Source organism: Bipolaris victoriae (assembly GCF_000527765.1).
Source record: "Bipolaris victoriae FI3 unplaced genomic scaffold scaffold_11, whole genome shotgun sequence".
Taxonomy (NCBI): Eukaryota; Fungi; Ascomycota; class Dothideomycetes; order Pleosporales; family Pleosporaceae; genus Bipolaris; species Bipolaris victoriae.
This window is the reverse complement of record NW_014575381.1, coordinates 153,848-177,655: the sequence shown is the minus strand read 5'-3', so window position 1 is coordinate 177,655 and position 23,808 is coordinate 153,848. Positions and strand designations below refer to the sequence as shown.

Genomic DNA, 23,808 nt, shown 5'->3' with positions numbered 1-23,808 from the left:
TTTTTCCAGTACTAATACTAAGTTTGCATATTAAACAATGTGCACAAGTACGATGACAAGGGAATCCAAACAACAAGTTGCGCTAGCAGCAAAGGCCGATTGTCAATCAATTTGTTGGCCCAAGGAGGAAAAGTAGACCGAGTGGGGTATATCATGCCGAAAAGCAGAAGCCACCCTCATCGTAGTCGTCGTTTGCTCATCATTGTCGTCATAAAGTCATAGGTATTTTTGTTCGTAAAGTCGTCATCGTCGTCTCAGCGAGTGTTGAGCATGTCGGTGCAGACACGGGTCGACCAGCATGCCTCGTGTCCACTGTGTACATCTAGCAACCCTCAAGCCATGCCGATTCGATAGAAGCTCTCTCTGAATTGTTTTGCATCTGTCCTTTGAGTCAGCGACAAAATGAGTACACTAAAGTGGATCGTCATACCTTCAGGGGTCGTGAAAGTGAGCCGGTATTTGCCCGTAGGTCCCTTGGGTAGCCTGTAGCTGTCGCAGAACACGTACGGATGCAACTTTTCGAACTGTATCGTGTCGGGACTGACACGTTTCATCCAGTCCCTGCGTCCAACATACTGTGTAACGAAGGCAGTCCAGATGGGTATGGTGTTCATTGGACCTCGACGAGCAGTAGCCTCGAAACGCACGCAGCCCGCATCTTCATCATAGTAGATACGGAAAGCGTGTAGATATCTGCTGTCTGTAGTCTCACTGAGTCTTGTTAGAAATGATCAATACTGAAGATGCCATTGACAGCTTACCCGCTAAACATGATGCTCTCGGGCTCGAAAAAGTCGACAAGTCCCTCTGCAACAGCAGTTTGGTCTTGTCGTTTCATGGCAATGGCGGTGCAATAGAACAGAACCATACCTAGTTCATTGTCAGAAGAGCTTTACCATGACAGTATTTAATGTGCTTACGTTCGTAGAGGGGAAAGCGTAACCTAGCCCAGAGATCTAGTTGCCCATCGCGGCGATTGGCCCGACAGAGCAGTAGACATGAGCCGGCTCGCCGCAGAGCCAGCGCTGTGATTGGTATCTGATATCTCATGCGGCGGCCTTCAGAGTCCATGGAAAGGAACAGGATTCGCGCACGATTGTCTTCAGCTCTGCAGTACATCCTTACCCATACGTTGGTAGCCTCGAAAGGCAATTCCAACACTTTTTCAAACCCGTCGTCCTGCAACATTCCGATTACACGAGGTTCGTTTCTTCCAAAGCACTCAGTAGCCTCGCCTAGTGTCTGAAATGGTGTTGAGCCGTGGCGCCCATCAAATATCTTCATAGCCCAATGTGCAGCGGGCTCAGAATCGGTGGATTGACTCGAGTAGGCCTGTGATGATGCAGACGAGTGTGTGGGCGATTGAGGAATCTCTGGAACGGGTGGTGGGACAAAGGGTATATCTCCTATGCCACCCCATGTTGGGGCAATATGAGCTCGATGCGGTAGAGGCGATGACGGATGTGAGTAGTTGTAAGCGGCAACCGGATATGTAGGATGGCTGTGTATTTTAGGTCGGGAAACTCTGGGAGAAGATGGCTTTGGTGTTTTCGCACCACTTCTGCCGCTTCCTTGGACCGAAAGCTTGCTGAAGTATGATTCTATCGGCTTCTGTTTCTTGAGCAATTTGGATAATGAAACCTTGTAGTTTGCCAACTCAACGTCATTTTCCTCTCTACAACAAGTCAGCGGTGGTCACATGAACAACTCAATTCCATCACATACCCTTTTAATGTGTCGTGCATACCCTGCAGGTACATTCTGACTGCTTCGAACCTTTGTGGCAAGGACATGCCTTGTGTCTTGAAATCCGCAAGTGCATCTTCCCATATGATGGCGTAAGGCGGGGTGCCTGGGAAAGCACCCGGCGCCGCGTGTCGACTTCTCTTGGACTTGCTGAAGATGTCTTGTACGTCATCAAGTGTATGCCCCAGAGTTGGAAGACAAATCTCGAGATCTTTGATAATGTAGGTTGCGTATCCTCTGTAGTTGATGGACCTGAGTGCATCATCCAACTCACGCAGAGCGTGCGAAATGGCGTATAGCTCAGCCATGTAGCCTCTGATGTCCTTGCGATATTGGGGGATCTCGCCCTCGAAGCTGAGAAGGCCATTGGCGGTCTCTTCAGCCTCCTTGGCGTAGTCCAGTAGTCGCCAATCCATGGCGGAGGGTGAGCCGGGCATTATACAACCGAGAAGAGATGATTACAAGCAACGCATAGTTTGGATGTCAGAAAGTCGGTGGTGAAGAGACGGAGTGGCGTTTGAGCGATAACGCTATAAGGTGAGCGTCTGGGGTAGCCGTCTGGTGGCATGCGCGCTTGAAGAGGGTCGGCTCTTGACGTGGTTATGCAGCAGCAGCAGGCCGGTGAGAAAGCCAATGACTTGTGCCGACGAATTCCCTTACCAAGCCTGCATGTAACCCGCAATCTCGCTTCCTCTTTTGCACGCTTTGTCTGATCGTACAATCTGGCCCCCAAACCAAACTTTTTTCGACGTTCTTTGTTTTTACGCTCCGCGCAATTGTGTGCGCGGTAACGCCGAGCCAAAGTGCTATCGTGGGTGGTCGAAGACGCCACTCCTGCACACTCCTGCAGGGCTGCGCTGTCAGTAGGAGATGGATCGGCACACGCAGAGACAGTGATGGAGAATCGGCCGAAGTGTGCTGGTTATTTGAATCGATGACCTGGTCCGCTTGCGTGCTGCCTCGAGGCGCTGCCGGACGGTGTCCTGCCTGACATATCCCCACTCGTAGGCCGGACTAGTCCTGCAACGTAAGCAATGCGGTCAAACAATGATCAAGAGTCTGGTGTCCGAGGCCACTGGCGGTCTGCGTCGGAAGCGTGTGGCTTGACAAGCGCCGGCCAGCCTTGGATAGAGGGGGAAGAGGAACATGGCTCAATCCCAGTTCCCAGCAAGAGCGGCTGGAACAGCTGTGAACAATCAGGGAGCCACTCTGTTACCAATGTCAGGAGAAGGTCGTCACAATATATATGTGTGTGTGTTTGACAAAAGTAAGACTGCGCCTCACTCTGTCAAGCCACAATCACAGAGGCTGCCAACCATGCTTTTGGTCTGGACGAGGCAACCAGATGAGCAGCGCAGCCATGACAATGATCTATTCTTGTTGGGTACTACACCGAGTGGGGCCGACGACGACCAGCCTATCGACTTGGCAGCTCGAGACTGCACATGTTCGCGTCTGCCTATCGACCCAGCGCTTTCAGCCGCTCGTCCACCAGCTTCGATACCATCTTCTCGAGGATGGCAAACTCGCCATTGGTCGACCCTTCAAAATACCCAGCCACGCTCTTCTCTACATATTTGCCTACTTGGTCTACTTCGACATTGACGTCGTCGCCAGCCTTCTTGCTCGCCGTCACTACCTTTTCCTGTGTATAGGCAATAAGCATCACCTCCCACCACCCATCAGGGCCGTCCTGGACCTTGGTCACTGTCAAGCTTGCGCCGTCTATCGTAACATAGCCCTTCTCCACAATGTATCGTAGCACCGCCGTGTCGCGAGGTTTGAAGCGGAAAGTAAGGGCATTGCCGTCTGGAGTTATCGACTCGATAGTAGCAATAGTATCGACATGGCCCTGCACAAAGTGACCGCCCATGCGTGTATTTGCCGAGACGGCGCGCTCGAGGTTGACCTTGGAGCCTTCCTTGAGCGAACCCAGGTTTGTTCGCCGGAGTGTCTCGGGTGCGCATCCAATCTTGAACGAGGATTTGGTGAATTCGGTAACGGTAAGACATGTGCCTGCCCGGGTCAGACAGCAATTCTAGCAGTATTTCGCTGCGACGTACCGTTGACGCTGATGCTGTCACCCAAATGGGCATCACCTAGGATATCCTCACATCCCGTAATGGTCAGAGATGTGCCGCCGCCTCCCGACGCTGTCTGGTCGAGCTTCTCAAGGGCGGCAACAGCTAACTATCATCAGCGCTGTCGCGCATAAAAGATGTCGTGTGACTGCTTACTGCCAATCGTTTCGACAAGTCCAGTGAACATGGTGGGGTAACGGATTGGAGATGGAAGCAATGACGGCGGGCTGCATTTTCCGACAGCCTCGGAACTAGAACTAGTAGCGCATTTCCGGAATACCCCATGCAAGCATCCCCCACGTCCAATACATGTCGTGACTCCTCACACCTCAATTCCAATATGATAGGCTCCGTTGTACGAAGCTCGAGATGCGCTTTTCAAAAGGTGTCGCCAATCCCAAGGCTCAGCCGGGCTAGGTCATGTCATGTCAGGCGGCTTGCGACTGCAGCTGCAAGCGGAGATGGGTCTGATCTTCCGCTAGCTGGCATCAAAGTGCTGGATATGACAAGAGTTCTTGCTGGTGTGAGTATTTTAGCCCTGGGTTTATTGCGACTATTCTGAAATATTTAGCCGTACTGTACACAAATTTTGGGAGATCTTGGGTATGACATGGACTGCCCTGTATGGACCAACGAACGCAGTTGGCAGCACGGATGAATTGAGAATTGACTGTAACCTAGAGCCGACGTGATCAAAATTGAACATCCTACCAGAGGAGGTACGTTGTAATTTGATCATGTGCATCAGGTAGACATTGACCAAGACGAAAAGATGACACTCGTGCATGGGGACCACCCTACGCTAAGTACACCGACGAACAAGAGGGACCAGGCGAAAGTGCATACTACTTAGGTGTAAGGCTGCCTGTTTTCTTTACCTACTTGAGACTAAACATGGACAGGTCAATCGAAACAAACGATCCATGGGACTGTCGTTTCAGCATCCTGCTGGCGTAGACATCCTCCATCGCCTTGTCAAAGAATGTGATGTGCTCGTCGAGAACTATCTTCCTGGATCCCTCGCAAAGTATGCCATGGATTACGATACCGTTTCAAAGATCAACCCGGATATAGTTTACGCCAGTATCACGGGCTATGGCCAGACTGGGCCGTATAGGAATAGGGCTGGTTACGACGTCATGGTAGAAGCGTACGTCAAATAGTTGTCTGTCAGTATTAGAGCGCAAGCTAACATGAGTTCAGCGAAATGGGCCTCATGCACATAACCGGAACTCGTGACGGCCCGCCCGTAAAGGTAGGCGTTGCAGTAACCGACTTGACAACCGGCCTCTACACGTCCAACTCTATCATCGCGGCACTTTTCCGGCGCTTCAGAAGCCCTGGATCCGGTGGTCAGCACATTGACGTCGCCCTTTCGGACTGTCAAGTGGCCACCCTGGCCAACATTGCTAGCTCTTGTCTGATCAGTGGTCAGCGCGATTCTGGTCGCTGGGGGACCTCCCACCCGTCGATTGTGCCCTACAAGGCATTCAAGACAGCCGATGGTGACATTCTGCTTGGCGGAGGCAACGACAAGCTGTATGGAACACTGTGCACTAGGCTGGGTAAACCTGAGTGGATTACAGATGAGAAGTTCAAGACGAATGCATTAAGAGTACAGCATAGAGATGAGCTGGAGGAGTTGATCGAAGCGGAAACGCGAAAGAAAACCACCCAGGAGTTGCTAGATATCTTTGAGGGAAGCGGAATGCGTAAGTGGTTTTGGTTGCATCTTTCAAACAACCATTGGGCTGACTTGTATAGCCTATGCTGCCATCAACGATGTTCAAGATACGCTGAATCACGAGCACGGTATGTTTTGCACTGGGACCACAATGGTTTTGCACTGGTGAACACTAACAGTACCAAGTGCTTGCGCGTAACATGGTCAAAGAGATCGAGCACCCAGCATGCGGGCCTATCAAGCTGGTAAACACGCCGGTGAAATGGTCGCAGTCTACTCCAGGAATCCGGCTGCCACCACCGTTGCTGGGCCAGCATACTGATGAGATTCTGAGTGATACGCTAGGAATGAGCAAAGAGGATGTGGAGGCCTTGCGGAGCGAGGGGGTTGTTGCGTAGTTGCCAGGTCGATATCATCGGAAGCATGTCACCCGCGTAAATCAGGCTTCGAGTCCGAGGCGCAAATTACTATACAAAGGTCCATGGCATGGTTGTATGTCTGGAAAGGGTCTAGAACGTGCCGTCCAAGATGCTAGTGCAAGGAACATCGATGCGCCATGACGCGATGCGGGAAACCACCTGGGTTGCCGGGGCAATCGCGGCCGGGGCTTGTTTACCGGCACACGCGAGCATGGCTGGGTCCATATGAGTGGTACACCATTGTTAACTAACTTTGGGCCTGCATCCTGTGCAAGAGACTCTCACGTACACATACGTACATTCCCTCGCCATGGACGCCCCGACGCGCCCCTCTAGTTCGCTCTTCAATGTCTTTTTGCGCCTGCGCCCCTCCAACGCTACAAATGCCCGCTTCCTCACCGTTGAGGAAAACGACAAAGGCCATCCAACACATATCACAATACAGCCGCCTACAAACACAAACGACAAGCGCAAGCGAGCCGTGGAGCGTTTTGCCTTCACCCAAGTCTTCGAGGAAGATGCGCAGCAAATGCATCTGTTCAAGGGCACGGGCATCGTCCAGATGATTGAGGGCGTCATGGGCGCACCAGGCCACCATGGACGAGATGGACTGTTTGCAACGCTAGGCTGCAGTGGCTCTGGAAAGGTGTGTTGCACCATATGTGACAATAGGGTTCCCGGTATTAACACACGGACAGAGCCATACAATTCTTGGAACCAAAACCCAGCGTGGTTTGGTTCAGATGACGCTTGATACTGTCTATCAAGCCTGTGACGGGCAACTCGTACAATCTTTCTATGGGGCCCCAGCCTTCTCGTCACTAGCAGCAGCCGATGTCTCAGATTCTCAGATGTACACCGCAACCGCATACTTGGATACAGTATATGGAGACAACCAATCTGAACGATTTCCTTCAAGAGCGCAAACTCCCATGCAGGTAAGTTGGTTCCTCCACAAGCAGACGCCTGCAGACAAGAGCTCACTCGTGAAATAGGACTGTAGTATATTCTCCACGGGTAGTAACTGGAAATCAAATAAGATCCCGCGGCCATCGTTGCTGCCTCAGACCCCTTCTGTTGACGATATTCACCTTCCCGAAGACCCGACCGTAGAATACGCAATCATCATGTCCATGTACGAAGTATACAACGACCGTATTTTTGACCTTTTGAGTGGCAGCGCCTCAAAAAACAAGAGCCACAGTGTGAAGCGTAGGGCACTGCTCTTCAAGAACACTGAGCAGAGCCCGGATCGCAAAGTCGTTGCCGGCCTTACCAAGATTATCTGTGGCAGCTATGAGGAGGCGATGATGATTCTTGAGACTGGTCTCATGGAGCGCAAGGTCACTGGCACCGGAAGCAACGCTGTGAGCTCGCGTAGCCACGGCTTTTTCAACATTGAGATCAAGAAGCGAAACGCGGAAAACAAAGGCCCTTGGTCTAGCAGTAATCTCACCATTGTTGACTTGGCAGGATCAGAGCGTGCTCGGAATGCTAAGACTGCAGGTGAGACGCTTGCTGAGGCCGGTAAGATCAACGAGTCTCTTATGTATCTTGGTCAGTGCATGCAGATGCAGTCGGACAATGCCGGTGGCTCAAAGGTATGCTCAACACCATTCCCCTGAAGAAGTGGTATACTAACCAGTCAACAGAACATTGTTCCGTTCCGTCAATGCAAGCTTACTGAACTTCTCTTCTCAAATTCGTATCCTTCTTCCTCACGAACAGCGCAACAACATCGGTCACCTCAAAAGTCCATCATGGTCGTCACAGCAGACCCGAAGAGTGACTACAACGCGACATCCCAAATCCTCCGCTACTCCGCCCTTGCACGAGAGGTGACTGTACCACGAATCCCGTCCACAACAGAGACGATTCTCGCAAGTTTACCACAAAAGCGCCCTGGCACATCATCTTCTGCTCGCACAGCGTCATCCGGCCGGGCCTCACCCGCTGCAATCATGGAGGAGCTCGAACATGCCAATGCCGAAGTTGCTCGCCTGACTGCCGAACTGGAAGTCTTTGCCCTCCGCTTGTCTGAAGAGACTGCTCGACGTAAAGCAGCTGAATCATCATGGGCCGCAGCAGAAGACCACTTGGTGGACTTTGAACAAGAAATCCGCGACGAGTGCTACCACGAAATGGAAGCAGCAGTCGACCAAGAACGCCGCAGATGGCAAACCGCACTAGAGAACGAACAGGACAACCAACAAGCCCACATCGACTCAAAAATCGACGTAGTAATCCGCGCAACAAAAGCCTCAATGAAGCAAGACATCAAAGTATACGAAGACCCGGACCCGGAGCTAAGAGATCGCGTCGAGGAACTAGAACGAGAAAACGAAATGCTAAGAGCCAAACTCGAGGCTCATGAACGCGAGACACAACAACGATCTGCGAGTCCCATCAAGAGGATGAGGGTGCTTAAAGCGAAAAGGTGGGCGGATCCGAGCGCTTATGCCATGGATGATGAATGAAAAGACACGACCAGTGTTATGCGCTATGTTACGATATTGTTTTTTTCTGCATGGAAATGGCGTTCCTTTAAAAAACACCCCCCTTTTCTCTTCGTTGAAGTAACCATGGTAATGGTTTTTTGTTTGGGGTTTTGGGTCTGGGTTTGGGATATCCACGGTTGTAATAAGGAGGGAGCCCTTTTTTTTCTTCTTTTTTTCCCTCTCCTGGTTGTTGTTTTTTTCAACCATCTTCTCGAGATACCACACTTTACGTCTTTTAATTCTTTTTCTTTTTTGGGGGAGGATTTCTCAGTAATGGAATTTCACATTTCTGTTTTGAATGCATGACTTGGTTATCTGTATTGATGATGGTAATACAACAATGTGCTTGACTCGGTCCTTTTTTGTGCAAAAGGTGAGTCCTCTGTCACCAGTTATTTTGCTTCTTTATTTTCACATGAAGACCATGGTCACATAACATTCCTTGGTCAATTGCTCCTCGGAAGATTTTCACTGTATAAGATACTCCTCAGCAGTATCCTAGACCACTTTCTGTCCCTCGCCTAAACCATCCAGCGTACCGTCCGCACCCATGCCCGTGCCATCACCTTTCCACCCATGGCTGAAAACCTCAAAGTTGTCGTCGACAAGCCAATTCAGGTCTTCACTCTCAGGACGCAACGTCCGCGCGAGTCCGTTGCCGGCTTTGGGGTAGTGCGCAGGTGGATCGGTGTCGTAGCCGTCATCTTCGTCGTACTGATTGCCAGCCAGATCAATCGTCGTCCGGGGTTGATGACTGTTATCACCCAAGGTTTGGGCTTCTGTCGATCCTAATTCCGACTGTGGATGTGATGAGAACTGGGGTGTAGCACCATTTGTAGGTGATGTTGTTGAGGGCTGTTGGAGGGTTGGCGGAGGTGGCTGTTGCTGATTCTGTTGTACTTGTTCTTGCTGTTGCTGCTGCTGTTGTTGTTGTTGTTGTTCTTGGTGCTCTTGCGGCTGCGCTTTAGCATTTGATATGTCGGATATAAGAGTCCGAACGTTTGGAGGGAAGACGGGGAGCTCCGGATGTCGGATTGTGGCTGTTAGGAGGAGGCCGACTAGTTGTTGTTGAGGGAGTGTGGAAAAATATGCACGTTTCTGCTCAAGTTAGCATACAAATTATCGCAAATGCACATGGCTGTTAGAAGAGTGGCATACTTGATCAACCGACAGGTCCTCGGCAACAACCAGATCGTGTGCACCCTCGACAGCAGTCTGCTTTGCTCGCGTACATGGGGTACATAGAAATTCCTTCTCTAGCACAGTGACTACCTCGTTATCGATAGACGGATCGTGACAGTATTGGTGATAGGCAGTACTACAGGCATCACAGAATACTATCCGGTTGTTTGACGGGTCGGTTTCTCGGTGGCACGTCTTGCACTTGGCAGCGAGGAGCGTCTTGGTTGACTTTCTCCGCTTCACACCCTGAGCCGGCTCTGGAATGACTGGGACGAATGCGACGGGCTTGTTGACACTGCGGCCAGACTTTGTCCTCGTAGGAAGTGGTGTGTACGAATCCGAGACGTCCGAGTCGCCGTCGTCGTCGTTCTACATAACGTTAGTCTTCAGTCTTCCCGCCTGTTGCGTACACTGACATGGCTTTCCTCGTCGCTGTCGGAGCGCTTTCGCTTGCCTCCTCTTCCACCCCGCCCGCCGCGCCCCCGTCCACGCCCTCTGCCAGATGCGCGGCCAGACGACGTGGGCGCAGGCGATGTGCCGACTTCGGTCTTGAGGTTGCTCGGCGTGCTCACTCTGCCTCCTCTTCCCCTGCGTCCGGTGGCCACGGCAGGTGGGGGCGTCGGCAGCTTGTCGCTCGTGACATAACTCTGGAGGATTTCTGCCCGCTTGGCCTCGAATGCAGCACTGCCAGCGGCATGACCACTCTTTCCCTGGAGCCTCTCAAGAATCGCAGCCGTCGAGGCCGAGTACTGTGGAAAACTTGGGCCGCTGGTTGCGCCAGCGGTTGCGCCTGGTGGGGAAGAAGCTATTTGGGACGAGGACGCTGGGGGCATGGCCATGGGTGTTGTCGATTGCGGCGTGACAGCCGACATACTGGTTGCGCCGTCACCACCAGCATTGTCGGCAACACTCTGATCAGTTGGGCCGTTTGACGGGTTCATCTTGGCCTGCAAAGCCCCGCGACTGGTAACATGTGACTCTGGATGCCGTAATTGCGCACGTTGGCCGAGTAGAGAGCAATGCTGAGACTGGACAGTGAATTATAGCGATGCCGCGGTTACGGCCCGAGCTCTCGGAGCTAGTACAGAGTAGCGAATCAAAAATAGCATTACATCACCCCCGTCTTTTCTTTTTCTATATATACTTGTCCCACATTAAACTCGACATATCTTCGACGCAAACGTTGCTGAATAGAAAATCTATGTATTTACTTGCACAAAATCCGCAGATAACAAAAGTCGCACCAAGAACCAGGCGAGCAACGCCTCCATCCAAAAAGCTAAATCTACATATTCATACCATTCCATCCATTCTTGGACTGATCCATCATGCGCCAGAGGCCGTTCAGAACAAGTCCTAATTGCGGATGCGTTCTTGTTCCGACATCGCAGTGCCTGACTCCAGCGTGTTCATGTCGGCGTGTTTCTTCTTTCCGAAGGTATTCCCAAGGGGAGGGAAGCACAGTCCAGGATGGAATACCGTCTGTGCCAGCACTGTGATTGCAATCATCACACCCTCCAAGATGATGAATTCCAGCTCCTCCTGCATGAGTTTGCCGCCCCAGCCGCCTAGTAGCTCGGGAATACGATACACGCATCGGACTAAGATGGTAACATAGGCAACTATCACAGCGCCGCAGAATAGTTTGAAGCGTCGATTCTCCCAGAGTGCGATGGCTGATGGGGAGAGGCGATCGCGGCGGCGGTAGGTACGGATGCTGTATTCGAGAACGAGAAGACCGAAGAGAGCGAGCGCTAGTCGTGTGTCAGTGCTGCTTCAGCATGGACAAACAGAGAGTGACTCACCAACAACCTGCCAGATGATGCCGGCAATCATGATGTTCGTTCCGATGTCCAAAATGTCATCACCATCTTCTGCCGTCGCCGCAAGAGCACCACCGGCACTTTGAAGGACCAAAGATAGAAGATCGGCAGCGATGAAGATGTATGTGTACCAACTTGGCCTCAGCCTTGACCATTCTTGACCGAATTGAATGACGACGTGCTTGAGCGTCAGGTAAATGCCTGCTGCTAGGAATGCTGGTGCGAAGATGACTGTATTTTACATTGTCAGCTTCCGTTATGTGCCACTACAAGACCAACCACTTACGCAACACAATCTGAATATTGAACCCTACATCATTCCAGGGGTTTTCGTGGAGGAGTATTCGTCCAATGTATCCAATACACTCTGCAAGACAACCGCAGCCCAGAGCAATCATATACGTCCATGTCTTGTACCGGATACCAAAGTAGATTTGGAAGACAAGTGCGAGGCCGAAGTAGGCAGCGAAGAAGGCGTTGGCCCCGAGGCTCGGATAGTAGGCGTAGATTGTGTTTTCGACTTCGCACCCAGGGGGTCCTACTTCAGTGCACCCTTCAGGGGGAGGATCCGCACGATAGACGAGTGTGTTCATGATGACGAAACGAAGCGCGAAGGGGTATCAAAAACAAGAGAAGAACCAAAAAAAGACGGAAAGTGATAAGATGGATGAAAAATAAGCTATTAAGCTCAAAACTGTAAGTTGTAGTGTAACTCTGTCTGATCTCATCTCGAAATCCGAACGAAACCTTCATGCTATTTGTATCACTTTCCCAACCCGCACCGCCCAAGTCACTGATCTCTGTGGCTTACTCCGCCTTCAACGACCACGTACTCATGCACAAGCAGCCAGCGCTCCTTGCGCCAGGTCCTCCTCATAGCCTCGTCGCCTAACCGTCGAAGGAACCGTAAGCTAAGACGAGCCCCATCGCAACGCTTACCACAACAGGAACATGGAAGCAAATAAAAGCCACAGAAAACCGTTACCCATGCGATAAGCCTCAATTCGTGCTTCAAAATGTGATTGGTCGCATCGATTCCCTCCTGTGGTTAGACCCGCAGGCGTTGCGTGTACTCGCGTAGATTTGTACTCGGGTCTACCAAAAAGTGGGTTTAGATAGTTTATGTCCATCAGCTCTGGGAACAAATATTACCAAAGGAACTTAGTCTCACACCTAAAAATAGCAAATCAGATCATACATACACATGCATATATACACATGTTTCACAATTCCATACAGCAAGTGTCAAAACAGTCATCTTCCGACTCGCTGTACCACTTACCTGCACTTACTTGCTACTAATCCACCCACATGCCAAACCCCCCCCCCCCCCGTACGTAAACCAACAGAGACCTCAAACCCAAAGGAAACCCCACATCTCAGCTCTCATCTCATCGCCTCTCACCGGAACCACACAACACACACACACTCACACTCACACTCACACCCCATCGCTCCATCGCTCCCATAAACTTCTCGCCAGCGCAAAATGCTCCTAATCCAGTAGTGTTGGAATGTGAGAGTAGGAGAACCGGAGATGCAACAACCCCCCTTCTTACGCATAGATAAGAAATGAATGCACAAGATAAAAAAAACGACCTTCCCATCAACTCCCAAACATAACCCCCAGCCCAGCACATCCAGGCATCCAAAACCCACAGCGCATCCTCACAAGCGAGTCAAGCGACATAACAGTCAAGCTCCCCTCCCCCCCCCCCAACAGTCAACAGTCAACAAACGCAGGGAAGAAAACGAAGACAAAGAGAAGAAAAGAGGAAATCAATGCGCAAGGCGTAAGCTTACTCTACGTTTTTTTTTCTGTTTGCTCTTGGGGGCTACGTAGGCTGAAGCTTGCCAAGAAAGTGGGCACTTTGGTGGCTTGAGAGAAAGATTGGGATTGGGGCCAAGAAGTTTTTTGGTGTTAAGCGAACAAGGCATCAGCGTAACCGCTCAATCAGCTGTTTTTCTCTTGTTGCGTCAGGCGGGCTAAAAAGTGCCTGGCGAAGCGAGGTGAGGGGGGCCTTATAGTCACAGTTGTTGTTTTCGATTGGCGAGTTTTATTGGTTGTGAGAAGGGTTTTCTCCTTTCCTTTCTTTCCCCAAGCATTGAATGGGTAAAGAGGCGGATGGAGATTAGGTAGGGGATAAAGGATGCAAAAGATCGAAAGATGGTGATATCATTATGTGTATTGCATTTCTGCAAGGCTATTTACAAACAATTTGTTTTCCTTGGAGAAACGTCTATCTCTGCCACACATTGTAGGCATTGGCATTGATCAGCGCCATGCCGTCCTTTCTGAACGTGTCGGGCTCGGCGAAGCTCGAGACATTTGCGTCAAAGACGTAGTCCAAGGGGTTAGTGTTGTCATACATAGGCCACTCAGCCTCTGTGCCATTCCTGTCGAATGAGTCCCTCCACGCGTTGGGGTCCAGGTCGTGGACGAAGCTGATCCAGTTGCTGTTCATGAAGCGGGCTAGTTCGCGGTAGGGCTCAGTCTTGTTCTCGAACGGTGGGGTCTAGCATGGTCAGTTTCGAGGACTTAATGGTTCGTGGATCACATAAGTACTTACAGCAGCAGGCTTGTAGCCGACACCATCGAGATTGAGGAATACAAAGGATACTTCCTGGAAATGCGGTACACCAACCGCTGCGGGGATGCCGGCAGGAATGGCGTTGAAGCGGTACGAGTATGCCGGGATGTCTGCTGCGGCCCAAACCTCGCAAGTCTTACGGCGGTTTGCAACGAATGTCTGGTCGCCAAAGTAGGATGCGGAGCGGCGGAACTGTGCTCCAAATGGTGGGCCCGGTCTAGCATCTCCCAAACTTTGGATCACGTTGACTGAAAGATCGTCAGGATAGGCAATGAGTAGCTCCTCGGTCAGGTTGGCGGGTACACCAGTAGCCCTGATGAAAGTGCGCAGGTCCTCGGTACTGTTTACAGGGAAAGGGCTGAAGGAAGCGCCCTCATCAGAAGTGGTTCCAATGATAATGGGCACATGTACGAATTCACCAGCATCGAGCTGAAGAGAAGTAGGCTTCTGGATGAGGTCGTAGTCCAAGGAAGGCCTAAAGTCTGTGACGTTGAGAATCGGGCTTGAAATGTTGATGGCTGCGTTGAGTTGCTCGGTAGGCAGACGGCGCAGACACTCGAGCGGGCTGGTAGCAGTGTTACAGTTGGTACGGCGGGTAAGTTCATCGTACTTGGCCGCGGAGCTCACAGCTGGATCTAAAAGACTTGCATAGTTGATGGGGCTACCACTCTGCATGATGGCAGCACGGAAGAGATGGTCGTCGCGTCCACCGTATGCGACCAAGTGGATACCGACAGACGCACCTCCTGCGCTCTCTCCATAGATGGTGACTTGGTCAGGATCACCTACCGGTTGTCAGCTCACCGGTTTGCATTAAAAGACGCTGTATTTCAACATACCTCCAAACGCCTCGATGTTCTCCTGAACCCAGTGCAGGGCCAGGCGCTGGTCTCGGAGACCAAGGTTGAGATGGCCGGTATCGGCAACCTCTTTGCTGCCACTCAGGAAACCCCATGGGCCGAGACGGTAGTTGATGGAAACGCCAATAATGGGCTTGCCAATTTTTACCGAGTTCTGTACCGTGAAGGAGAGGTTGTAGCGCTGGTCAACACCGCCTCCTTCGAAGAACCCACCGCCGTGGATCCAGAATGCTACAGGGAGTTTGTCCTCCTCAGTGTATCCTGCCGGGCGGATGATGTTGATGTAAAGACAATCTTCCGAGACCTAGAGCAGTAAAGGATTAGTGTAATCCGGCGCTACGGTCCGTAAAGAGTCTTTGCATACCTGGTAGTTCCACTGGTCAGAGCCATAGCCGTAGCACTGTAACCCGGGTTAGCCAAGATAATATGCATTGAAAGAAGGAACATACTTCTGGGGAATACTCGGTAGCTGGCTTGGCCTCATCCCAGGTGGTGTTCAAACCAACTGGGTTCCTGAAGCGCAAGTCTCCGACAGGTGGCTGCGCATAGGGGACGCCTAGGAAGAAGTCCTGATCATACTCGGCGGAGTACCTCCCAACGTATGAACCATTCTTGGTCTGAGCAGTCGGTGCGACACTGGAAGCCCCGAGGCCGACGAACAGCGCGGTGGCGAGAGCAGCGTTGCGCAACATGATTGGCAGTTGGTTTGCTGAGTGAAAGAAAGATCGAGCGGATAACTGAGGCTCGCCATGCTTTATACCGTGAGGCTTGAGCCTGCCCAAGAGGCATCTCGCGTCGAGGATATGTCCCGCGGACTATGGCTTGCGACTAAGCATCTGCCGCTCCGTTCTTGAATCCGGGGTACAACGGTTGTTGCACCGTTTGCGCACAAGTGCGAGGCGCGGCCACATTCTGCGGGGAATATGACATCGTGGTGTTTGTAGAGACCATTCGGAAGGTGGAGGGGTATGCATATAGTCCAAGGCTGCCATTGGGCCGGTAGCATCTGGTGCCGATGTTTACCCATGAATTGGGAGTACTGTCGTTTAGCGTGGCAAAATACGGGGTTGTGGGGTATGGGGCATTACAAGCTTTTTCAATCATGAGACCGACGTGTCTGGATGTGTATGTTTGTCCATTTGGTACTTTGCAGTCAGAGGGCAAAAAGCACGAAGTCAGTGAATTGATCGTAAGCTACACAGTTGACGTGCAGTACGGCTTACCGGTACATGGGACCCTCACAACCTTATTTGAACAGGGCTGCTTACATCATGCTTGCGATCATATATCATACTACTACTACAAGTACATCGCAGAAACTTCCGGGGATCAATTGAGAGCTCCACTGCCATGCTTGGTGGCTCGGCCGAAAATTGCGCAATTAACTGCCGGTACATGAATAGGGGTGGTCTCGTCACTTGGATTCAACGATTCAGCATCCTTTTCTGCTGCCAAGACGCTTGCTCAGGAACCTGGCTCTTCCGACTTTTCGGCCGTATACGCTCCAACCATCGTGCCTTGTTTTGGTTGATGGTAAGGCTAATGGCGATGGATGCTACCTCACAGATGCACCTTGGATCTCGACACATTACTAGTGCAAAATCACGGACATCCTCGATAGACATCCAAGTTGAAGGCATTATGGATAGATTAATTGAGTGACACCAGCCCAACGGAGTACTAGCCTGCAAGCATACTCCTTTCTTTGTCTCTCAGCATGGCTAGACACAATACGAGCGGATATAGGATATAGTGACATGCCCAAGTACCTTAACAGAAGTGACCGGCCCCACATTACCCATCATGTCACGGCCAAGTTCACCGAGCTTGGTGGGTACTTCGGTAATCGTCTTCCCGACACACGCTCTCTGCAGATGAATAGAGAATAGAAAATAGAGACCTCGCGGCGGTTTCTAAACACAAAGGAAAGATGGACCATATATCCCGCTATTCACCAAGAGAGATTTCCGTGCCGAAAACGTCGTTGTTCCAGACACATGCTGGGCGTTGCGTAGTAGAAGTGGGAAGAGCCAGCTGAATACCCCTCCTTCTCAGCAGGTCGACGGACATGTAATGCGTGCTTCGAACTCTGTCATCAAGCATTCACATGCATTCCCAATCACATGCCGGCTGGTGGGAGTTGCATCTAGGAGTGTGTACGTATACACAGCTGCGGGCATCTACCAGTCGGCAACTGGACCTCTCGAGTCGGCAATTACCCCATGTACAGAACTCCGATTCCTCGTCCGGAGCAGCCACCCGCACACCAGGTACGGACATTGATAATGTGGCATAATATGCATACGCTATGGATTTTATAGAGCCAATAGCGGCGATAAATTGAGATTGCGGTGTTCGTTAGCGCAGCCTATATTCTGACGTCATGACAGTGTCCAGGTCATAGTCTTTCACTGCCAAGCCTTTTAGGATGTGAAGAAAGAAAACGTCAAATTGAGTAGAACTACATGTCGTTGCGACTAAAATATGCTGTTATCTGAGCATGTAAACGGTCCGCTCAGGTTACTGTTGGGATCATTGTAAATCTCGATAAGAGCCTTGAGAGAGGTGTATAAGCCACCAATCATGAGGAAAATCGTCATGAGCATGATGGCGTAGTTTAGAATGGCCAAGAACTTCTTCCATGGGGTACTCCATTGTACCTTCCAGTTCATGTGTAACCAGAAAATGCTGGTGAGACCAAAGGTGAACCATGACACAAAAATGGCCGACGAAATGTTGAGGATGGACGAGAAGATTGGCACCGCGTTGGAGATGACAAAAGATACGGCCCAGAAAAGCGTACCAATGCCAATCCAGAGGGACCATGTGAACGTGTTGTGCACGTTCACCTGTTCGGGCTTTGCGATTCGCATAATGGTGATATACTGTGTACGTATTAGTTTCGTGCTTCAGTCGGGGAAAAGGGTCAATCATACCATGTACTTGATGGCCGTAATTCCAATGACAAGACCTGTACCCAGAACCGAGGGAATCAGAATGCCATAGGCAATCTTAGCTGTAAGCTTGGGGGCGGAGCCAAGAGCAGGTGATGTAGTAGCATCACCAGCCAAGCCGTAGATGACACATGCAACCACTATGTAGATGACTACTTCGAATCCCTTTTGCATGTAAAGTGCTGGGGGAAAGTCCTTGGAGGCGTCTCTCATCTCAGCCATAACGCTGATGAAGCTTTGGTTCCCCGCAAATGCAAACGCAATGTTTAAGAGTGCGTTGACGGTCTGAACAAAAGTAGGCTTTCCGACCAGGATTATCGAGACTTTGAAGTCGGGAGGAGCTTGTGGTCCAGAGACGCCCAGGGCAATCATGACAATCATGACCGCAGCCACAATGGATATTGTGCATACCCAACTGGCAGCAGCGGCGAATGTGAGCTTGCGTGGGATGCAGAGAAGCCAACACAGAATGTGTGGGAAAGCCATGAAAGCCACCGTGCAGAGAGCGTGGTTGGAAAGCGTGTTGAGAGCGACCGACAGGGTGATGTTGGCCGAAGCACAAATGAGTACCAGGTTGAAGATGAAGGCAACACCGAGAAAGTACTCAAACGGTTTTCCGCCGACATAGAGAGCGCAGTCGACGAGATTGGTGGTCATGGGAAACATTCTGTGGAATTGAAGCAGAATATAGCCGCAATAGGTTGTGAGTCCACCGAATCCCAAGATGGCGATGATACCGGGTATGAGTCCGAGGGTTTGAAGGGCTTGAGGCAGACTCAGAATGCCAATCCCGACTTCGATGGTGATCAGGATGACGCATGCTCGCCATCGACCCAGAGTGCGATAGTTTTCGCCAGAAGCGTTGGGGTATTCGGATGCGCCTGCATGGCCGTCGCCCGTCCAGCCTGTTGTGATGTCGGTGTTGTGTCCATATGCCTCCATGTCCTTCTCCGAAGGGGGGTAGTCGGAGGCGACATCGCCGTTCGAGGACGTCTTTTGTTCTTTCTTGAGGAAGGCTTTCAGACCCATGGTTGAGATGGGTCACAGCAAGGTGGTATGGAGTATCGGGAGTCAATGGTAGGAAAACACTTTGGTAGCGAGGACCGGCGAAGTGTGGTCTTTTGAACCAAAGCACCTCCTGTATCGGCCATGTCGAACCTGATCCTAGGACGTAATGTCTGCTAGTGGCCGAACAGACCCTTGAACGATCGTCTCCCGGCGGGAACCGCTTTTCTAAGTTTGCCCTGTGGCCAGTTCAACGGACCCTAGACCGATATGCTATCATGCTTAACAAAGCGGAGTGCAGTTTGTGGGGGAAATGGCACGATAGGGCTGCAAGCGGACTAGATGAACGCGAAAATTGTGCTTGGATGGTGCGAGACGCGAGGAATCTCGAGGGTAGATGGGCTCAGTGGGGCGTGGTGAGTAATAGCTTCATGCTGAGATGTGACCGTGTTGCCTTCCGATCCACATTATCACGTAAAATTCTTCGAGAAATTTGCCGGACCCGTCTTTGCCACTTGGCAGGGTGATGAAGGCATCCGCAGTTCGGACGTCAGAGCTGAGACGAATAACTGGGGCGGTCCGGCTGGCTGCATCACTGAATTTTTGGCGATGTGTGCTACAGAAGGCATGTTGTGATGAGTTGATGGGCGTGAGGCTCAAGAAGGGATGATGTGGCGGGGTGGGGCGGGACGGGACCTAACCCAATGATGCTAGGCGGCTTGCGGCACAACATGAGCACGCAAATGGGAGCACGCGACAAGGGCCGACTGCAGAATATGGCCGTTGAAGAGGGCGCAGATTATACTTGGATGCATAGAGTTCAGTGAGTGGTGGTCCTGTACTACACAGAGGTTGCAGGTGTACGGTGTGTATGGGTCTGGTTTGGCGCATCGGTTGGGTGTGCGAGCCAACGATAGATGAAGGTGAGAAGATTCTACGCCCGCAAATGCAATGGCCGTCTCGGTCAGCGAGGATGATGCTGCCGCTGCTTATCTACTCCCAAGCGCAGAAGCGGATATCAGAAAACAGCCAGGTGCGTTGTGCTGTTGTGCTTTTACAGAAATATAAAGGTACAGGGCGCGTGTGATTGGCTGGCTGAGGGCGGCATGCAGGGCAACGGCGAGCGAGACCAGCCAGACCCATCTAGTGTGCTGCCGTGTTATCATGTGCACACATCAAGTGATGGCGGTGAGGCGTGGATGCGCGTGCGATGCCGATGCCATGACACCCAAGCTGAAGCTGAGCACATTGTTTGCGTGGGACAACCACCAAACTACTGCCATGTACGAGAGAAAAGCAAAACAGAGGCGGTTATGACGGCGTTCCCAGTTGATGTCACAACAACGCAGAGGCTCTTCCAAGCCTGTCACCCTAGTAGCCCGTTCCGGCGCCGCTAGCGCCTAAAGGTGGGGTTTACGAGGGATGGGAGCAAGGTTCCCCGACGCAGCCAGACCGAAGTGGCATGGCCTTCTCAATCCATTGCCAGCCGTGGTTCTCGCACATAAGCACTGCAAGCCATCTGTCAAGTGTCATGTCTTGCTTAATTAGAGGCCGGCTAGTCATTGCAGCGCTGCGAGTAGAGGGGAGTGGAAGTCCCGCCAGATAGTGTCGGAGGCCATCTGCCGATCCTATCCGTTTTTTTAGTGCCTGCCCAGGACAGCAACCACCCAGAACTTTCCTCACACCACCGTCCTTCTCTCCAAACTCTTCGTCTTTTACACCGCCCTCGCCTCTCATCTTCTCCGCACACCCCTCCCATCTTTGTTTCTTTTTTTGATTGCGTGCTCATATAGGCCAGGTGTAGAAAAGCCTATACTTACCCAGCACCCCACGCGCCACCCCGAGCCACAGCAAGACTGCGTGTTGGCAAAGCCGTAAGATTCATACCAGGTTGCAGAATGCCATTTCTCACAAAGAACCGAAGAAACAGCCTCCAAAATGCCGCCACCCACGACGACGATTTTCCCGCCGCCCAGCTTGGTCTTCTAGGTAAGCGTTTCCCCCCCTGAGCTGCTGCTGCTGCTGCTGCTTACCATTTGCACCCCCCACGTGCCCGCCTATACTGACATGAACACACAGCCCTCGTTCGGGTCGCAGAGCCAATTGCCCTCACCTCGATCCTTCCATATGCCTGGAAACTTGTCTCCAACTTCCACGTTGGCACAGAGACAAATGCCCCCTTCTTCGCCGGCCTGCTCATCTCAGCCTTCTCGCTTGCAGAGGCCTGTAGCGGCATGTACTGGGGCGGCGTATCCGACCGTATAGGTCGGAAGCCCGTCGTCATACTTGGATGCATAGGCACCATGTCGTCTCTGCTCCTTGTTGGCTTAGCCCCAAACTTTTGGGTTGCTCTCGCCGGTAGAATTATCGGTGGTGCGCTCAACGGCAACATTGGCGTCATTCAGACCATGGTCGGAGAGCTGGTAAAGCGACCTGAGCATGAGCGTAAGTACTGCCGTTTTTTATTGCAGAGAAACAAGATATTGACCGGTTAATAGCAAAGGCTTACGCCGTCATGCCGTTTGTATGGAGTATTGGTACCATCATAGGACGTGAGTTGAATATGCGGGCCTGGTTTTGAATCCCCTGATCGCTGACGTCTATAGCTTCGATTGGTGGCTACTTTTCTGAGCCTGCGACCAACTTTCCCTCGGTGTTCAGCCCCACGGGTCTGTTTGCCAAGTTTCCCTACCTATTGCCAAACATCATCTGCGCCTCCCTGCTCTTGCTCTCTATCATCATGGCATATTTCCTACTGGATGAGACACACCCAGACAAGCAGCCACATGGATTCTTTGAACAATACGATGCAACTGTTGCAGAGACTCCACTTCTGCCTGCTCAAGGTGCAACCGCTGATTCTGCAGCAAACCTGACTGCGGATTCATACGGAACATTCAACTCGGTCGAAGTTGAGCGCGACGAGGTTTGGCGCGTGCGGTCCAACGGAGACTGGGTTGAATCGCCCGCTAGCGAGAAAGTCTTTACACGGCCGGTGATTATGTTTGTCATAGCACTGGGGATTTTCACGTACCACTCGGTAAGCATAGAAGACCACTGTGGCACAGAGATCAACGCTAACCGCATCACAGATGACATATGACCACTTGCTACCCATCTTTCTTCAGGACAAGCGCGCCAACGACGACATGAATGCATTGGACTTTGCTTCATCCGCACTGGGTGGTGGTCTTGGCATCCCGATTCAGAAAGTTGGAATCATTCTTTCCTTGAATGGCATAATCCAGCTTGTCATCCAAGCCCTCGTTTTTCCAGTGCTGGCCGATTGCTTTGGCGTGTGGAGGCTATTGCTCATTGTCACATTAGCACACCCTATTGCGTACTTTATTGTGCCCTTCTTGCAGCTTCTGCCTGAGCACTTGCTTTACCCCGGCATATTTGCTTGTCTCACGGTGCGAAATCTGACATCCATTTTGGCGTTCCCACTGCTGCTCATTATGATCAAGGAAGCTACCCCTGACAAGTCACATCTCGGAAAGATTAACGGACTGGCTGCTTCGACGGGTGCTGCCTGTCGCACCGTGGCTAGCCCTATCGCCGGTCTGCTCTATGGTCTATCAATTGAGCTGCGATTCACCCCATTGGCGTGGTGGGGCTCGGCTCTGGTTGCTATTTGCGGAGCACTTCAAGTGCCTTTCTTGAACCGCGCAGCCCACGAATGCCATGCACAAGTGCGAACTGCAGCCCGATGCTGCCTTGTCAAAGAGCGCCGTCGAAACGAAGTTGTGCGCGTTGTGGTGGAGGATGAACAACCATAAGAGCAAGGATCTTTTGTGCAGTACATATTGACGAAATTTCAGGACAAACCTTTTTTTCCTTTTTGAGCATTTTTCCTTTTCATCGCTGAGCTCTGCGAACAATGATGCAATTGGACGGCGTTCTGCAATACACGCACCTAGAATGATGAGTATTGGCGTTCAACGTGTATGGATTGGCGTTTCGTATACCTAAAGATATAGACATGGTCGTGGGTTGTAAATAATCATACTACCCTATGGCATTAATAGCAACACGGCATGTTTACTCCTGGATGAGTTCCTGATCACATGTTTTCCCCCCAATGAGTTGTTGATGGGCTATAGATGGTAGGTCACCCACACGAGGGTAGGTTCATGCACAACCCCAGGGTGAACACTGCATCCGTAGCTGGCTTGGTCTTGAAACGTTAGGGCCATTATGTAAACACCGAGTGGCCTCAGGAAGGGTGGCAATCAAGCTGCTCCACTATGACATAAGATATGCCTTGGGCCGTCGTTTCTCGTCACGGGCAAGGTATGAATGGGCAGTCTGGGGGCTGACACGGCCACTGTGATGCATTGTGTCTGGTATATCCTTGCGGGGGTGCCCGCGACATTGAAGACAATGCCGTGTGTCGATGTGTAGGAGGACAGGAAGGCGAGGCGACAGATCCCTGCATTTGCGTGCAACAGCCACAGGGCCAGGGCAAGAGCAAATATGCCGACGCCATTTTTGGAAGACATGTGTCTGTGTCTGCGTCTGTGTCTGTGGAGAGGGCCGCCGTCAGTGTTGATCGCAGCAGGGCGACCCTGAATGATGTGCCGTCTGGCCCGATGGATGGTGGCGCACACGGACGAGCGGGCGCGACCGGCTTGACAAGTTTGACTTTGCCATTGTGGCCCTCTTAGCAACCCCATCGCATCGAGTTTCCTCATCCTTGACGCCCCTTGTAATCTTGGGCCTCCAAGCACTCGAGACGCACGGCGCCGAGAGACCCAGGGCCTGCGTCGGGCAAAGCTTGTTGTTACCGGCCCTCGTTGGTCGCTACATGGGCGCGATGGGTGAAGGCCATGAAACACGCTTGCGCGCCTGCTTTTGGGCGACAGCGCTTCACCTCCAACCAATCCGTCCCGATAGATCGGCGTAAGATACTCGAATAGGCAATCAAGGTTATGCAGCGTCCAGTATTCGGAAACCAGTGTGGAC

At 51.6% G+C, this 23,808-nt stretch overlaps 9 protein-coding genes across 9 annotated transcripts; 2 read left to right on the top strand and 7 right to left on the bottom strand.

The window, feature by feature from the left end:
- Positions 1 to 332: 332 nt before the first annotated feature.
- On the bottom strand, positions 333 to 2,162 carry COCVIDRAFT_34451 (hypothetical protein; the record flags this gene model as incomplete). Its single annotated transcript, XM_014705019.1, has 5 exons — positions 333 to 379; positions 431 to 711; positions 762 to 870; positions 921 to 1,675; positions 1,726 to 2,162. 5 exons carry the CDS (start codon positions 2,160 to 2,162, stop codon positions 333 to 335), a joined length of 1,629 nt encoding a protein of 542 aa, XP_014560505.1.
- A 1,043-nt stretch (positions 2,163 to 3,205) lies between these two features.
- COCVIDRAFT_23358 (hypothetical protein) lies at positions 3,206 to 4,014 on the bottom strand (the record flags this gene model as incomplete). The annotated part of the gene is made up of 3 exons (XM_014704954.1): positions 3,206 to 3,762; positions 3,810 to 3,932; positions 3,984 to 4,014. 3 exons carry the CDS (start codon positions 4,012 to 4,014, stop codon positions 3,206 to 3,208), a joined length of 711 nt encoding a protein of 236 aa, XP_014560440.1.
- Positions 4,015 to 4,167: 153 nt separating this feature from the next.
- COCVIDRAFT_89120 (hypothetical protein) lies at positions 4,168 to 8,407 on the top strand (the record flags this gene model as incomplete). The annotated part of the gene is made up of 12 exons (XM_014705018.1): positions 4,168 to 4,350; positions 4,399 to 4,430; positions 4,509 to 4,546; positions 4,600 to 4,682; positions 4,730 to 4,977; positions 5,031 to 5,539; positions 5,592 to 5,639; positions 5,698 to 5,908; positions 6,267 to 6,576; positions 6,629 to 6,868; positions 6,926 to 7,531; positions 7,583 to 8,407. The coding sequence occupies 12 exons, from the start codon at positions 4,168 to 4,170 to the stop codon at positions 8,405 to 8,407; spliced, it is 3,333 nt and encodes a 1,110-aa protein (XP_014560504.1).
- A 519-nt stretch (positions 8,408 to 8,926) lies between these two features.
- COCVIDRAFT_89008 (hypothetical protein) lies at positions 8,927 to 10,551 on the bottom strand (the record flags this gene model as incomplete). The annotated part of the gene is made up of 3 exons (XM_014705017.1): positions 8,927 to 9,529; positions 9,587 to 9,979; positions 10,027 to 10,551. The coding sequence occupies 3 exons, from the start codon at positions 10,549 to 10,551 to the stop codon at positions 8,927 to 8,929; spliced, it is 1,521 nt and encodes a 506-aa protein (XP_014560503.1).
- Positions 10,552 to 10,966: 415 nt separating this feature from the next.
- On the bottom strand, positions 10,967 to 12,026 carry COCVIDRAFT_12770 (hypothetical protein; the record flags this gene model as incomplete). The annotated part of the gene is made up of 3 exons (XM_014704927.1): positions 10,967 to 11,364; positions 11,416 to 11,664; positions 11,720 to 12,026. 3 exons carry the CDS (start codon positions 12,024 to 12,026, stop codon positions 10,967 to 10,969), a joined length of 954 nt encoding a protein of 317 aa, XP_014560413.1.
- A 1,647-nt stretch (positions 12,027 to 13,673) lies between these two features.
- COCVIDRAFT_23353 (hypothetical protein) lies at positions 13,674 to 15,576 on the bottom strand (the record flags this gene model as incomplete). Its single annotated transcript, XM_014704953.1, has 5 exons — positions 13,674 to 13,949; positions 14,004 to 14,809; positions 14,864 to 15,188; positions 15,249 to 15,284; positions 15,334 to 15,576. The coding sequence occupies 5 exons, from the start codon at positions 15,574 to 15,576 to the stop codon at positions 13,674 to 13,676; spliced, it is 1,686 nt and encodes a 561-aa protein (XP_014560439.1).
- Positions 15,577 to 17,361: 1,785 nt separating this feature from the next.
- Positions 17,362 to 18,867, bottom strand: COCVIDRAFT_34444 (hypothetical protein; the record flags this gene model as incomplete). The annotated part of the gene is made up of 2 exons (XM_014705016.1): positions 17,362 to 17,769; positions 17,821 to 18,867. 2 exons carry the CDS (start codon positions 18,865 to 18,867, stop codon positions 17,362 to 17,364), a joined length of 1,455 nt encoding a protein of 484 aa, XP_014560502.1.
- Positions 18,868 to 19,313: 446 nt separating this feature from the next.
- Positions 19,314 to 19,472, bottom strand: COCVIDRAFT_89058 (hypothetical protein; the record flags this gene model as incomplete). Its single annotated transcript, XM_014705015.1, has 1 exon — positions 19,314 to 19,472. The coding sequence occupies one exon, from the start codon at positions 19,470 to 19,472 to the stop codon at positions 19,314 to 19,316; it is 159 nt and encodes a 52-aa protein (XP_014560501.1).
- A 1,269-nt stretch (positions 19,473 to 20,741) lies between these two features.
- COCVIDRAFT_34443 (hypothetical protein) lies at positions 20,742 to 22,622 on the top strand (the record flags this gene model as incomplete). The annotated part of the gene is made up of 5 exons (XM_014705014.1): positions 20,742 to 20,832; positions 20,923 to 21,288; positions 21,342 to 21,395; positions 21,450 to 21,883; positions 21,936 to 22,622. 5 exons carry the CDS (start codon positions 20,742 to 20,744, stop codon positions 22,620 to 22,622), a joined length of 1,632 nt encoding a protein of 543 aa, XP_014560500.1.
- Positions 22,623 to 23,808: the final 1,186 nt, after the last annotated feature.